This window comes from Vipera ursinii (assembly GCF_947247035.1).
Source record: "Vipera ursinii genome assembly, chromosome: 10".
Classification (NCBI taxonomy): Eukaryota; Metazoa; Chordata; class Lepidosauria; order Squamata; family Viperidae; genus Vipera; species Vipera ursinii.
Genome location: NC_139520.1, coordinates 6,816,462 through 6,830,715, shown reverse-complemented (window position 1 = coordinate 6,830,715; position 14,254 = coordinate 6,816,462). Strand labels below are relative to the sequence as shown.

At 41.8% G+C, this 14,254-nt stretch overlaps 1 protein-coding gene across 1 annotated transcript in view; it reads right to left on the bottom strand.

The window, feature by feature from the left end:
* NUP93 (nucleoporin 93) overlaps positions 1-14,254 on the bottom strand; it is a 115,177-nt gene that overhangs the window by 19,013 nt on the left and 81,910 nt on the right. The window contains exons 5-10 of the mRNA XM_083370250.1: positions 13,961-14,100; positions 11,862-11,994; positions 8,036-8,193; positions 6,970-7,135; positions 4,270-4,363; positions 2,517-2,708 (exon numbers count right to left, since the gene is read on the bottom strand). Of these exons, the coding sequence (XP_083226376.1) occupies positions 2,517-2,708; positions 4,270-4,363; positions 6,970-7,135; positions 8,036-8,193; positions 11,862-11,994; positions 13,961-14,100 (883 nt within the window). The remainder of the gene's footprint in view (positions 1-2,516; positions 2,709-4,269; positions 4,364-6,969; positions 7,136-8,035; positions 8,194-11,861; positions 11,995-13,960; positions 14,101-14,254) is intronic.

The following is a 14,254-nucleotide window of genomic DNA, read 5'->3' as shown; positions in this document are numbered from 1 at the left end:
ACTTGAGAGGTTGTCACAGAGAAGAGGGGCTTGACTTATTCTCTAAGGCAGGACAAGAAGTAACGGGTGGAAACTTGCTAAAGAGAGATCCAATCTAGAAGTAAGGAGAAATTTTCACAGTGAGAAGAATTCATCACTGGAATATAGCATGCCTCCCGGAGTGGTGGGTGCTCCATCACTGGAAGTTTTCAAGAAGAGATTGGACCACCATTTGACCAGAATGGCTAAGGTTTCCTGCCTTGGGCAGGGATTGGACTAGAAGACCCTCAAGGTCCCTTCTAGCCCTGTGATTCTATGTTCTATGTTCTTGTATCATGTTTTAACAGTTGGACGATTGCTTGCCGCCTGGAGTCACTGGTTTGAGAAGGAAAGCTATACAAATTGTAAGAATGAATGAATGACCACAATCGGGAGACTAACGATAAGATCTAGTTGCATTGGCTGTGAAATCTCAAACTTTCGGCTACTGATAAAATTTATTTATTTATTTGTTTATTTGATTTATATACCGCCCTCAGTGTACAGGGCAATAAAAATAAGAATACAGGATACAAGATTTAAAGTTAAATGATTGTGCCCAATGTGGTAAGTTAGTTAAAATAATGTTAAAACCCCAAACCCATCAGGCCAGGCCGGCTTGTTCGAATAGATAAGTTTTTAGATCACGCCGGAAGGAGCGAAGGTCGGGGGCCATCCGTAGTTCAGCCAGTAAGCGGTTCCAAAGGAGTGGTGTGCCCACCGAGAATGCTCTCACCCTGGGGAGGATGGGGGATGGGGGTTCTGTTACTTTCAACATTTTAGACTTTAAAAAAAAGGCCTTCGAATACCAGACAGGACTTAATTCCTTAAAGGGAGGGAGGGAGGGAAGGATTTTTAGGATATTTGAGTTGAGCTTTGTGTCTTCTCCCGCCCGTGAGAGCAGGACAATAAGCTCATTCTCCTGATGTTCATTTATTTTTCTCGGCTGTTGATCTGGCTGTCTGCTACCATGTGGTGACAGTCACCAGAATTGGTGACTTTGATAACTGCAACAGCTGTTAATGGGATTAGCCAAGGAAACCGAAAACAAAACTTTTGCTGACAGGCAAATATACTGTGGTTACCAAGAGGCCACCGTATCATCATTCTTAGGGCTGCTTTCAGCAAGCCCAAGAAAAAGAACAAAATACCTATTTATAATAATAATAATAATAATAATAATAATAATAATAATAATAATAATAATAATAATAACAACAACAACAACAACAATAATAATAACAATAATAACAATAAATAACAACAACAACAACAACAACAACAATAATAATAATAATAATAATAATAATAATAATAATAATTATTTAATTTCTATACCGCCCTTTTCCCAAAGGACTCAGGGCGGTGTACAGGGCAATAAATACAATAAAAATACAGTATACAAAAGTTAAGATAGAATTAAATATTAAAGCCCAATTACAATAAAAATTAATTAAAATTAAAGTTAAAAACCCCCAAACCCCTCAGACCAGGCCGGCTTGTTCAAAAAAATAAGTTTTTAGGTCACGGCGGAAGGAGCGAAGGTCGGGAGCCATCCGGAGCTCCACCGGTAAACGGTTCCACAGGTCTTGCGCGCCCACAGAGAACGCCCTCCCCCTGGGGGTCGCCAGCCGACACTCTCTGACCGGCAGCACCCTGAGGAGGCCTTCTCTGTGGGAGCGCACTGGACGAAGGGAAGTTGATGCCGGCCGCAGGTGCTCCCGTAAGTAATCTGGACCCATGCCATTTAGGACTTTGTAGGTCATTTATGAATTGTTCCCTCGAGTTACTCTGCGGACAGCTACTTTGAAAACCCAGGGTCATGCTTCTTTAAAAAAAAAGAACAAAAACAGAAAAAAATGCTCATAAGAGAGGGATATCATTGGAAAAGTTATATCATCCCAAATTGTCCGACATTATTTTATCTCTCCAAGAGGTACGGTAGGCCTAATCTTATTAACTTATCAAAATTAGGCCGGGTGAGCTTTGTGGTATTTAGGAAAAACTGAAAGAAAAAAAATATGTAGTGAAAACTCAACACGGGGCCAAATGTTCACAGTGCAGTCCCGCGGAATTGTGGGTAGGTATGCAGTATGTCACCTGTCAATTGCTCACCAGTGCAACATAAGATGATGAACTGGCCATTCCACACCCTTCGTGCAACGGTTGTCAGGTCATAACAACTCTTCTTTCAGCCCCGGGAATGCCGGTGGTCCCACTTAAAAGAAAGTTATTCGCCCGTCTAAGTCAGGGTTTCTCAACTTGAAGATGAGTAGACTTCAACTCCCAGGATTCCTCAGCCAGAATTCCCCACCCATTCCCCTTGCTGGCTGGGGAATTTTGGGAGTTGAAGTCTACACATCTTCCGGTGGCCAACGTTGAGAAACGCTGGTCTAATTTTTTAAAAGTAACTCTCTGTTTCGTGCTTCTCCCCATAGGACAGCGTATACGGTTCAGATGGCTTCCCGGCGCCATGGCCGCAGTCCAACAAAACTTACAGAGTTGTGCAGTCTGCCCAGAAGATTTCAGCAACAGCTTCAGTTCAAAGAGAACCAAGGCCACGTGCACCGCATGGCAACGCAAGCGTTCGGTGCGGAAAAGGAAAGAGATGGCAGCTTCAAATTGGGCCGTCAGGAACAAGACTTGGAAGTAGAGGAACGGTTGCTGGTTCATGGCAAAGTGCGATTCGCCTGAAAAAAAACACAAAGGGAAGAAGGTCTTAAAGCTGATCCTCAAAAATGCAGACGTCACTCGTTTAAAAAAAAAAAAGGTCAGAAACCAGAAATAATTATTTTATTGGCACAGGAAGTCCTTGACCTATGACCACAGTTGAGCCCAACATTTTCATCACGAAGCCAGACAACTGTGAAGTGAGTTTTGCCTCACTTTACAACCTTTCTTGCCACGGTGTTTAAGTGAATCACTGCATTTGCTAAGTTGGTAACTTATGGCTGTTAAATGAATCGGGCTTCCCCCGTTGACTTTATTTATTTATTTTATTACATTTATATACCGCCCTTTCCCGAAGGACTCAGGGCGGTTTACAGGGTGATTTAAAAAACCAAGATACAAAAGTTAAAAACAAATTTTAAAAAAATTATATTTGTCCCTGCATAAATAAAACCCCAGTTAAAATTAAGATCAATCCTCAGCCTGGGCCAGAGAGCTCGAAGAGCCAGGTCTTCAGGTCCCGGCGGAATGAACGGAGGTCGGGGGCAGTCCTAAGCTCCACGGGCAGCTGGTTCCAGAGGGCAGGCGCCCCCACTGAGAAGGCCCTGTCCCTGGGTGTCGTCCGCCGGCAATCTCTTACCGGCGGCACCCTGAGAAGACCCTCCCTGTGAGCAGGTGTTCCCTCAGATATCCCGGATCCTCGCCATTTAGGGCTTTATAGGTCATCACCAGCACCTTTATAGGTCATCACCAGCACTTTGCTTGTCAGAAGGTTGTAAAAGGGGATCACTAAGACACCCGGGACAGTGCAATCGTCATAAGTATGAGCCAATTGCCAAGCGGCTGAATTTTGATCAAGTGACCCTGGGGATGCTTGCAACGGTCGTTAAGTGTGAAAACTGGTCCACAAGTCACTTTTTTCCTTATTGTTGTAACTTCAAATGGTCACTAAATAGAACTGTTGTAAAACGAGGACTATCTGCATTCTGCTTTTTGAGCCAACTAACAGGAGTTGAAAGAACAACTGCAGAATTTAAGAACTTTAAAGCTCAGGATAAAATTTACAGTCACCCAAGTACCCAAATCAACAATTTACGTTTGAATGGAAGAGGCAGATCGATTTCCCCACAGCATAACCTTGGAGAAATGCAAGAGAAGATTCTTTCTGGCATACTAGAAAGTTTTTTTTTTTTAAAAAAAATTTGATTTAAAACTTTCACCATTTCCAGAAGCCTGACAGGGCGTCCTAATAGACAGATTTAGCAAGAAAGCTGCAGAAACAGGTGGCAAGGCAGATGGAATCATAAACATTTCTTCAATATTACTGCTAAGATAAGATGATGGTATCAGTCTGGCTTTTTAAGAAAAGTCATAAATTGCTAGTTTCTGAGTCTTTACTATCTACTGAAGCCAAGGCGCTCATACAAGAATGCTTGCTTTGATATGCCGTGTCCGTTTATTGGACAAGCTCACTTTTTAAAAGTCCCAGAACCAGATCTACTCAAGATCTGGGATCACCTTTTTTGCGTAACAGTTTATTATTTTCAGAAATCTCCAGGTGTTGTCCTTAGCTGAACTTACCATAATCTTCGAGCAGTTGCTTCTGGAACTGGGACAAAGTCAGCCTGTCTTGCGGTGCGCTGGAACCGCTCTCATCAAAGCACACTTGATTCAGCTAGGAAAAAAGATGGGGGAAAAAGATCTTGTGCAATTATTTCTTTTCCCAGGGGACGCATGCAATACGTTTTCCAAAAGCGGAATGGACCTATGCGAGGATGGAAGCGAGGGAGGAGCTGGCACCCGGGTCTGGCGAAAACTGGGAAGCATGGAAATCGTTGAATAGACTGTGCACAGGTTCAAGATCCAGAGACACCCTGAACAAATGGGGGCTATCTGGGGGCTTCTGCCCTTTGCAATTGTGGTGACAGGCAGAAAACCACACATACGTCTACCCTTTTGTGTCCTGATCCGTGTACACCCATGGCAGCATGACAGAACACGATTTAACTGTGCTGCTCGTTTCAGGCAAGATCCCTTTAACTTTTTTTTAATTTTGCATGATTATTTTAAAGGTTACATCGTGTCGTACGCCTTATTTGAACTGTCATGCTTCTCACCTGAATAAAGAAGCTTAACTTTCCAAAAGCCAAGAATCGTAGAAATATAAACCTGGAAGGGACCTTGGAGGTCTTCTACTCCAACCCACCTGCCCAAGGCAGAAGTTCTTATATTATCATGGACAAATGGTTGTCCAATATCTTTAAAAAAAACCAACAAACTCCAGCAATGAGCACTCACAACTCCGAGAGGCAAGCTGTTCCAGGGATTAACTGTTCTTACTGTGAGGAAAATCTTCTTTAGTTCTAGTTTGGGTCTCTCTCTGACCCTCTCCCACCCATTGTTTCTTGTCCTACCTCAGGTGTTTCGGAGAACAGGTTGGCTACCTTTTCTCTCTGACAGCGCCTCAAGTTTTGGAAGACCCCAATCCTTTGGTAAGATAGATATGCCTAGTTCCATCATACAGTTTTGCCTCTGGACCTCTTTATCAACTTGGTTGCTCTTCTCTGCAAACTTTCTAAGGTCTCAACTTTTTGTTGTTGTTCTTTTTGGGGGGTATCATGGTGACCAGAAATGGACACGGCATCCCCAGTGTGTCTTTACTAGCGCAATGCAGAGCAGTACTATCACTTCTCGTGACCTTGATGCCATAACCTCTGTTGATGCAGCTCAGGATTGCATTTTTGGCAGCTGCCGCACAGTGCTGGCTCACACTTAATTGTGATTCACCAGGACACCCAGATCCCTCTCACAGGCATGACTGTCCAGCCAGGTACTGCCTATTCTATACCTGTGCATTGATATATATTTTTTTCTGCTTAAGTGCATAGAATGCCCTAAAAGAACTAAAGAGGCAATCCATAGCAACAATGGTCCCAAATATGAAGCCTTAAAGAAATGCCACTAGCCAGCTAAATCTCATATTATGCCTCAGTCAGATAGGTTGAACAAAACATTGTTTTCCAATCTCAGTTTGTAATATTTGAAATAGGAATAGTAAGGCTATCGCTCGCTGAGATGCTGTAGTCTGTTGTAAAAAGTATTTTATAGCCAGATACCCAAATAATGGAAAAAGGAGAGAAACTTGCAGTGAAATCAATAGGATAATTAACATTTTCCTCAAGAATAATTTAAAGTCAGCAGGAAATCTTGTAAATATTCACTTGAATATTCATTCTAGAGATGAAGCCACTAAAATAAAATACCTTAACCTTTAAAATTCTATTCCATATCATGGTCCTTGAGCTAATTAGATGAGTCTAATGCAATGTCTGCATTAATGTCCAGCATGCTACATATACTCTTGATGAGCTGTATGGGGCACATCCGGCAATATTTTGGTTATCAGAATATCTCAACCCACACAGATCCATGAAGCAGATCAACTAAATGGATGCTCTCCTACATGTAAACCAGGGTTGGTTCAACCAGGTTTTTCTGATGGATTCGTAAATGGAAAGGCTTATGCAATACACAAAGCCACTAAAATGGTAGTAAATCACAGAAGTGGAGGGAGGGGTAAATCATGTCATATACTAAACCAAAATCAAACCAATAACCTGACGACTTAGAACAATAAAATCCTAATTACTGATAAAAGTAACTAGAATGATTCCAGTCTAAGATATTAAATACTTTCCAGAATTATAACAAACAGAAAGAGAAGACACAGGAAGTTCTGATCCAATATTTAAATGGAAGAGTGACTTCTACTGGATAGTGCTGCACTGGACTAAGTACAGTCCCATGTCTTTATTGTGAGATAACAATAGCTGGGCCATCTTCAGTTGTATTTAAGTTTATATGGGAGTCCCTGCAGATTTTACTCCGCTAGTCGTTGCCAACTGTAGAGGGTGGTGCTCATCCCCCTTTCAAGACCGTTGAGCCAGGGCTGTCCAAAGACATTTTCGTGTTCATGTGGCCAGAATGCTGTCAAAGAGCGCTGTTACCTTCCTACCGAAGTGATACCTATTTATCTACTCGCATTTGCATGCTTTTGAACTGCTAGGTTGACAGAAGCTGGGATGAAGATGGGAGCTCACCCCCTCGTGCGGTGCTCGGGACTTGAACCTAAGTTGCCGGCTTTCCAGTCGACAAGCCCAGCATCTTTAGCCACTGAGCACCTGTGCAACCCCTTAGGTTTATATGAAGAGGAAGGAAAAAAGGAATACTATCCAAAAAAGATGGCAGCCACAACAATCATTCTGAAGGGAAGCCGATTACCTTCAGCCAAAGATAATCTTCTGTTTTGTCCGCAACTTCGCTGTGGTTATCAGCAATATCACACCGGCCGATGATACAATACACAGCTCTTTTGTAAGGATCAGTGTTGTTTCTCAAAGCCCGTCTGTAATGGAGGCGAACTTTGTTCTCAGTGGCAGGAGAAAGCCTACAATTTTAAAAAGGGAAGTTGGAGGGTTTTTTTTCTCAAATCTTCTACCCTGTGCTGCAAAAGTCATCTTTTGAGCCAAGCAGTTTTCCCGTAAGAGAAATACTATTTTTTTCTTGATGACTTTTTGCTGACTGAACTCTTGTTTCTCGTGGAGTTCACAGTACTTTATATTTCAGAAAGCGTCCTAACAATATAACTTCAGTAATCCAAATAAAGACTTTTGTCAGATGGATTTGAAACAACAGATACAAATTATTTCCCACTAACATAATGTAGGCTTCACACTCGGAAAGAGTGATTAATTTTAAAAATAGATATGTTCCACTTGAAGCAAAAAAAAAAAAAGTGCATTTTTCAAATGGCTGCACCTTCTGCGAATCCCAACTGCTTCAGAATCATTAATTTAAGGCAGTGTTTCTCAACCTTGGCCACTTGAAGACGTGTGGACTTTGATTCCCAGAATTCCCCAGCTAGGGAATTCTGGGAGCTGAAGTCAGCACCTCTTCAAGTGGCCAAGATTGAGAAACACCGATTTAAGGCAGGGGTCTTCAGACTTGGCCCTTTTATGAGTTGTGGACTTCACCTCCCAGAATTCCTCAGCCAGTCTTGCGCACAACTTGAAAACTTGGAAAACTCATCTCCAAAATCAACTTGAAGAAAAGACGGCTTCAGGTTTTCAAGTTGTGCACAAGATGTTTGACATCTTAAATCAGGGTGCCTGGCTGAGGAATTCTGGGAGTTTTCTCCAGGTTGATTTTGGAGATGAGCAGAAATGCCCAGCATTTAAAGTTCCAATCAGAATCATGATTTTCAGTGGAATTGTTTCTTCTGCCCCCCTGCTGTCGCCCCCGGACAGTCATATTTTTTTCCTGGCTTCTTCCGGCATTACCCAAGTACCTTTTGTCTTTGCTGTGCATGTATTCCTGGAACCAAGTTTTGAAATCTCCCAGCTGGTGCTGAGCCAGGTTAACCACTTGCATGGCCGCCATCAAGTCCCCACATCGCATGCAATAGTAAATGATTGCCCAAACTGGGTGACCTTCCACTTCCCCGTCCTAAAACAACAGAAGTAGAAAAATGTCCAGACATTTGACTTCTCCTAGGTGGTCCTCGACTTACGACTACAATTGAGACCAAAGTTTAGGCTGCTAAGAGAGACAGCTGTTGAATGAGTTGCATGCTCCATTTTACAACCTTTCTTGCCAAAGGAAGGGAATGACGGCAGTTGTTAAGTTAGTAACACGGTTGTTAAGTGAATCTGGCTTCCCCATTGACTCTGATTGTCAGAAGGGAATTAACACGATCCTGGGACACTGCAACCGTCGTAAATATGAGTCAGTTGCCAAGCATCCGAATTTTGATCATGGGATCATGGGGATGCTGCAACGGTTGTAAGTGTCACAAGTCCCTTTTTTCAGTGTCGTAATTTCAAATGGTCACTAAATGAATAGTTGTAAGTTGAGGACTGCCTGTATTGTAGTGAAGACTTTGAAGTTAGATGATGGGAAACCGGATATCTAAACTGCAAGTGGCAAATACTATCGCCTGAAGGCTTCTCTGTATAAAAAATAAGTCTTGCAGAGACTTAAAAAACAACACACGCTTAGTGACATTCAAACCCTGCCTGTCTTCTGGAAAAGGTGCTTTTCTATGTGTTCATATTTTTAGAAATTATATTTGCATATTCATGAATGCAAATTTCATCTGTCAGGAGCCTCCAAAGATGCAGGGAGCCATTTTAGCAAATTTCCCTTTACACTGATGTCTTTGTGCTCCAGACAGTTGGGGAATTCTTCAAAATGGTACAGAAGATGCTACGGTCAGAGGGGAATTGGTGAGCACTGTTCCTCTCTTCTTTCATTTGTGGAAAGCTTAGCTACAGAACATGCCTTTATGTGAATGAAAGGAACCACCGGAGGCCATCCACTATGTTTTCTCGACGCTGTTTTTCCAACACCAAACCAGCAAGCCGAGAAGAATCTTAAAAAGGTTATATTGCAGAAATTTCTACTCAATACAGCAATCTTCCCGGCAGGTGTTTACATTCTGCCAGCGAAGAAAAACCCACCACCTTGCCAAGCCATTTACAGAATCCCACCGTCAAACGGATCTCAGTTTTAGGAAAGTTCTTCCAATGCTCAATCAACATCTGGTTCCTGGCAGTTTCTGCTCATTTATTCTAGGATTTTCTCGGAATGTACTGTGTGTGTGTGTGTGGGGGGGGGAATCCTGGTATCTTTTCAGGATAACATGCATTATATATGGGACCTATCAAATGCTCATTTTTCCCCCTTGTCAGGTTAAATATACCAGGCTGCTTTTCTTTATTCTCATAGTAAAGGTAAAGGTAAAGGTTCCCCCGCACATGCGTGCTAGTCGTTTCCGACTCTAGGGGCCGGTGCTCATCTCCGTTTCAAAGCCGAAGAGCCAGCGCTTGTCCGAGGACGTCCCGTGGTCATGTGGCCGGCATGACTAGACGCCAAAGGCGCACGGAACGCTGTTACCTTCCCACCGGAGTGGTCCCTATTTTTCTACTTGCATTTTTATGTGCTTTCGAACTGCTAGGTTGGCAGAAGCTGGGACGAGTAACAGGCGCTCACTCTGTTACGCGGCACTTGGGATTTGACCCGCCAAACTGCCGACCTTCTGATCGACAAGCTCAGCATCCTAACCCACCGCGTCCTTCTTATTCTCATAGGAGTTTTGAAAATATGGCATTCAGACCAGGAAATGCTATTCCCCCCCCCCAAGCAGCTTGTGGTGATCAAGTTTTGGGGGCCTTTTGCCCATAAATAAAATTGACTGACTGATACTTATTCATTTAATTAAACAATTTATAGAGCTGCCCATCTTGCAACAGTCTAAGCAGCGAACAAGGATTAAAATCCAAAGCACACACAATATAGACAACAACCAAAACACAGTGATGCGTTGAAAACACACGCAAGATCTAAAAGCAATCCACTTTTACATTTTCGAACGATCTTAGGCTATGCAAGAGATGCTTTTGGAGAAAAAGCTTAAGACTGTAATTAATATTTTCAGTGGTGGGCTTTTTAAAAGAACTTTGGCCTTTGGCAATCTCTTTTTTATTATTATTTTATAATCACAAATGTTTAATATTTTATCAGCAATATATTGTCTGGGTTTCCGACATTTAACTTACTACTTCATGTTAAATTCCTTTTTCTCTATCTCATTTTTCTAGCCACTGATAAAAGGTATCCCATGTTCTAAAATATACTGACTCTTCTTTAAAGAGAAAATGAAAATGAAAGAGCATTTTCAATGTCAATCTATCCATTTCTGCACCATCTAATTTTTTTTTAAATTAACTCTTCCTCTGTTGGTAAATCTTCATTTTCCCCATGTTGAGCGAATACAATTCTCACTGCAGTTAATACATGTAAAATTAGGTATATACACTCTTTCTCATAGTTTCCTACAATTATGCCTAACAAAAACAATTCTGGCTTAAAATCTATGTGTTTTTTTTAGTAATTTTCACTAACCATATGTATATTCTTGACCAGAAGCTTTTGGCTTTGGGACATGTCCACCAAAAATGGTAATAGCTGCCTGTTTTTTGTCTACATTTCCAACAGTTGCTAATATGTTTTCAAACATTTTTGCTTACCTCACCGGTGTTAAGTGCCATCTGCAAAACATTTTTATAAATTTTCTCTGTACGCCACCGCTTTTATTATTTTAGAATTTCTTTCCCAAAGGCTGTGCCAGTTTTCTACTTCTATGTTCTGTCCAAAATTCTTTGCCCATGTTATCACTGTTTCTTTAACTTGTTCCTCTTCCATCCTTAAACTTAACATATATTTATCAAGTTTCTTGATCGATCTTGATAAAGCTAATACAATATGCACCGTTTGCACATACTATAAACTCTGTGTCAGTGCGCTTCTCTTCATAAGGGCTTCAGGTGTGGGTGTGTCAAGTGACCAGTCGTCAGAGAGAGGCTTCTGATGGGTCTTGTGATGGGGAGGTTTCTCAGGTCAGGTCACCCACACCTGAAGCCTTTATAAACAGAAGAACATGGACACTGACATCCCCTCAACTCAGCTGAAGATGTTGCCTAGCTTGGTAATGAAACTGTCAACGTTGCTAACATCGGATGTTCTTGCTTTGACAAAAGATGAAGAAGCAGCTATTTTATATTTCTACTTCTGTATCACTTTTAAAGTTAAAGTTAGATGAAGATGGGAGGGGAAAGGAAGAATATGCATGGGGGATTAGTTCGACATAATAACATAGCAGCAGAGCACTTTCAAGGTTGTATGTAATAAGAGGCAATAAGAACTGGTGGGTTAAGCTAAGGAGGGAAAACTTACCTTTCAGTCTAATTGGAGAATGTGATTTATGATGGTTAACTAAAGGAGGGAAACTATGCTTTAATATTATTCTGCTCAAGGGAGGCGAATTCAGATTTCGGCTTTAACCAAGTATTGCCGATGTTATGTTGCTCTAATAAAGACTTCCAAGGTAAACAATGCCTCAAGAGTTCTTTGAAGAGTTCCTCCATTGGAAGATTGACAGAAACGTTCAGAAACCAACCCACAAGCTTGGAGAACGAACCTTTACTCTCATCTACAGATATTCGCCACTATTGCAAAACTATAAACTCTCCATCTGACAACCGCCATTTCTGCCTAGCTAAATGAATAAAGTAAACAAAGGTTTGCTAGGACCGTGATGTCCCAGATGCTCCTACCTGCAGCCCCGGAACAGACACTGGGAGTTTGATGTTCAAGAAACTGCGGACTAACTGATAGGTTCCAGGTACTCCACCCAGCTGGGCTTGGTGCAAATTTCCAAAGACCGTCATCAAGGTGTAGTTCTTGTAGCTGCAAGGAATCAGCCATGGCTGGTCAGTCGGGGTGGCTAAACATCCGTTTACCAATTTCACACAAAGAATGTTCAAAGAGGGCTCAGACATCATCATCATCATCATCATCATCATCATCATCATCATCATCATCATGATGTTGTGGTGGAAAAAGATGTCGAGAATGAGAGGGTGAAGATCTTGTGGGACTTCCGAATACAGACAGATCGCCATTTGGAACACAACACGCCAGATATCGCAGTCATAGAGAACCGAAGCGTACAATTGATTGATATAGCTGTATCAAGAGATGCCAGAATCAAAGAAAAAGAACTGGAAAAAAATACGAAATACCGCAACCTGGCCATCGAAACTGCACGATTATGGAAGAAATGTGTAACAGTGATACCCACTGTCATCAGGGCACTGGGAACTATGTCCAAAACCTTTGCAAAATACATCAAGAAACTGCAGCTTCCTGCAATCACTCCAGCAAAACTACAAGAAAACTGCACTACTAGGAACATTTTTTTTTATTTTAATCCAATTTATAACCCCCCCTTCTCCGAAGATTCAGGGCGGCTTACAATCTAAGCACAAATTAAATGTGCTTAGCAATAGCCTTCATTCTATGTATATGCCTGCTTATTAGGGCTTTCGCCCCCCCCAAGCGGCATTATTACAAAGTCAGCTTATTGCCCCCAACAATCTGGGTCCTCATTTTACCTACCTCGGAAGGATGGAAGGCTGAGTCAACCTTGAGCCTGGTGGGACTCGAACCTGCACTAATTGCAGGCAGCTGGTGTTACTTAAGGAGGCATTAGCCCACTGCTCCACCAAGGCTCTTACATTTTAAGGAGATACCTGGTTGATACCTAGGATACTGGCAGCAACCCACGTCAACCATTAGTGGCAGTCAAATTGAGTGTTCAGTTAACGGAGTTTCATGTTTAATGAATAAGTTATTTTATTATTATTATTATTATTATTATTATTATTATTATTATTATTATTATATTATTATTATTATTATTATTATTATTATTATTATTATTATTATTATTATTATTATTATTTATTATTATTATTATTATTATTCTACACGGGTTATTTCCTTTCCTTTCCACAGTACAGGTGGTCTTTGACTGTGATTGGGGCCAGAATTTCCGTTGCTAAGCAAGGCGGCAGTTAGGTGAGCTGTGCCCAATTTTGTGACCTTTCCGCCACAGTTGGTAAGTGAATCGCTGCAGCTGTTAAGTGAATCATGCAGTCGTTAAGCGAATTTGACACTCCCCCCCACACTGACTTCGCTTGCTGGAAGACAGCTGGGAAGGTCCCGAATGGGAATCATGCAACCCCAGGATGCTGCAACCATCATGAGTACACGCTGGTTGCCAACCCCCCCAAATTCTGACCACTGATTGTGGGAATGCTGCAATGGTCATAAGTGTAAGGACTGGCCGTAAGTGTAGGAGATGGCAAGCTAAGCTCAAAGGCAGGGTTAAACATGTTATAAGTCTGGAACTGCACAGCAACTTTTAGTGCTTTTGCATTCAACTCCTGTTCCTGGTTACTTGTGCCTTTTCAGCGACATTGTAACTTTGAACGGTTGCTAAATGAACAGTTGTAAGCCGAGAACTACCTGCATTTCTACCTCCTGCTCAGCCTTGTGGCACGTCTCAGTAATAATAATAATAATAATAATAATAATAATAATAATAACAACAACAACAACAACAACAACAACAACAACAACAATAGGGTTTCCTGCCTGAGAAGGGAGTTGGACTAGATGACCTCCAAGGTCCCTTCCAACATCATCATCATCATCATCATCATCATCATCATCATCATCACTACTACTACTACTACTACTACTACTACTACTACCTCCAAGGTCTCTTCCCGCCCTTTGATTCTATGCCATGGCAGAGAAATGGCAACTTCCTGGGAGTTTCCCCCCACCTCTATTTAAGGACTCGTACCTTTGCTCAAGATATTGTAAGGCCTGCCTTACAAACTCCATCTGCACCTCCATGCTTGTCCGTATTTTCAATGCGTCACTTGCAGGAACCAGTAGAACATCAGTCATTTGCTTCACCATGGCCCACAAGTCAGCAATGTTCTGCAACAAGCGTGAAGATGGCATCAGATCTAGCAACAAAAACCTGTCGTGAATTTCGATCTGCTGGAGGTCTTAGTGAGCAGAATGCGTTTGTTTTGATCGAGGGGTATGTGCTTTGCAGATCTTTCTTTATATTTACAAAGCAAGCAGTTTT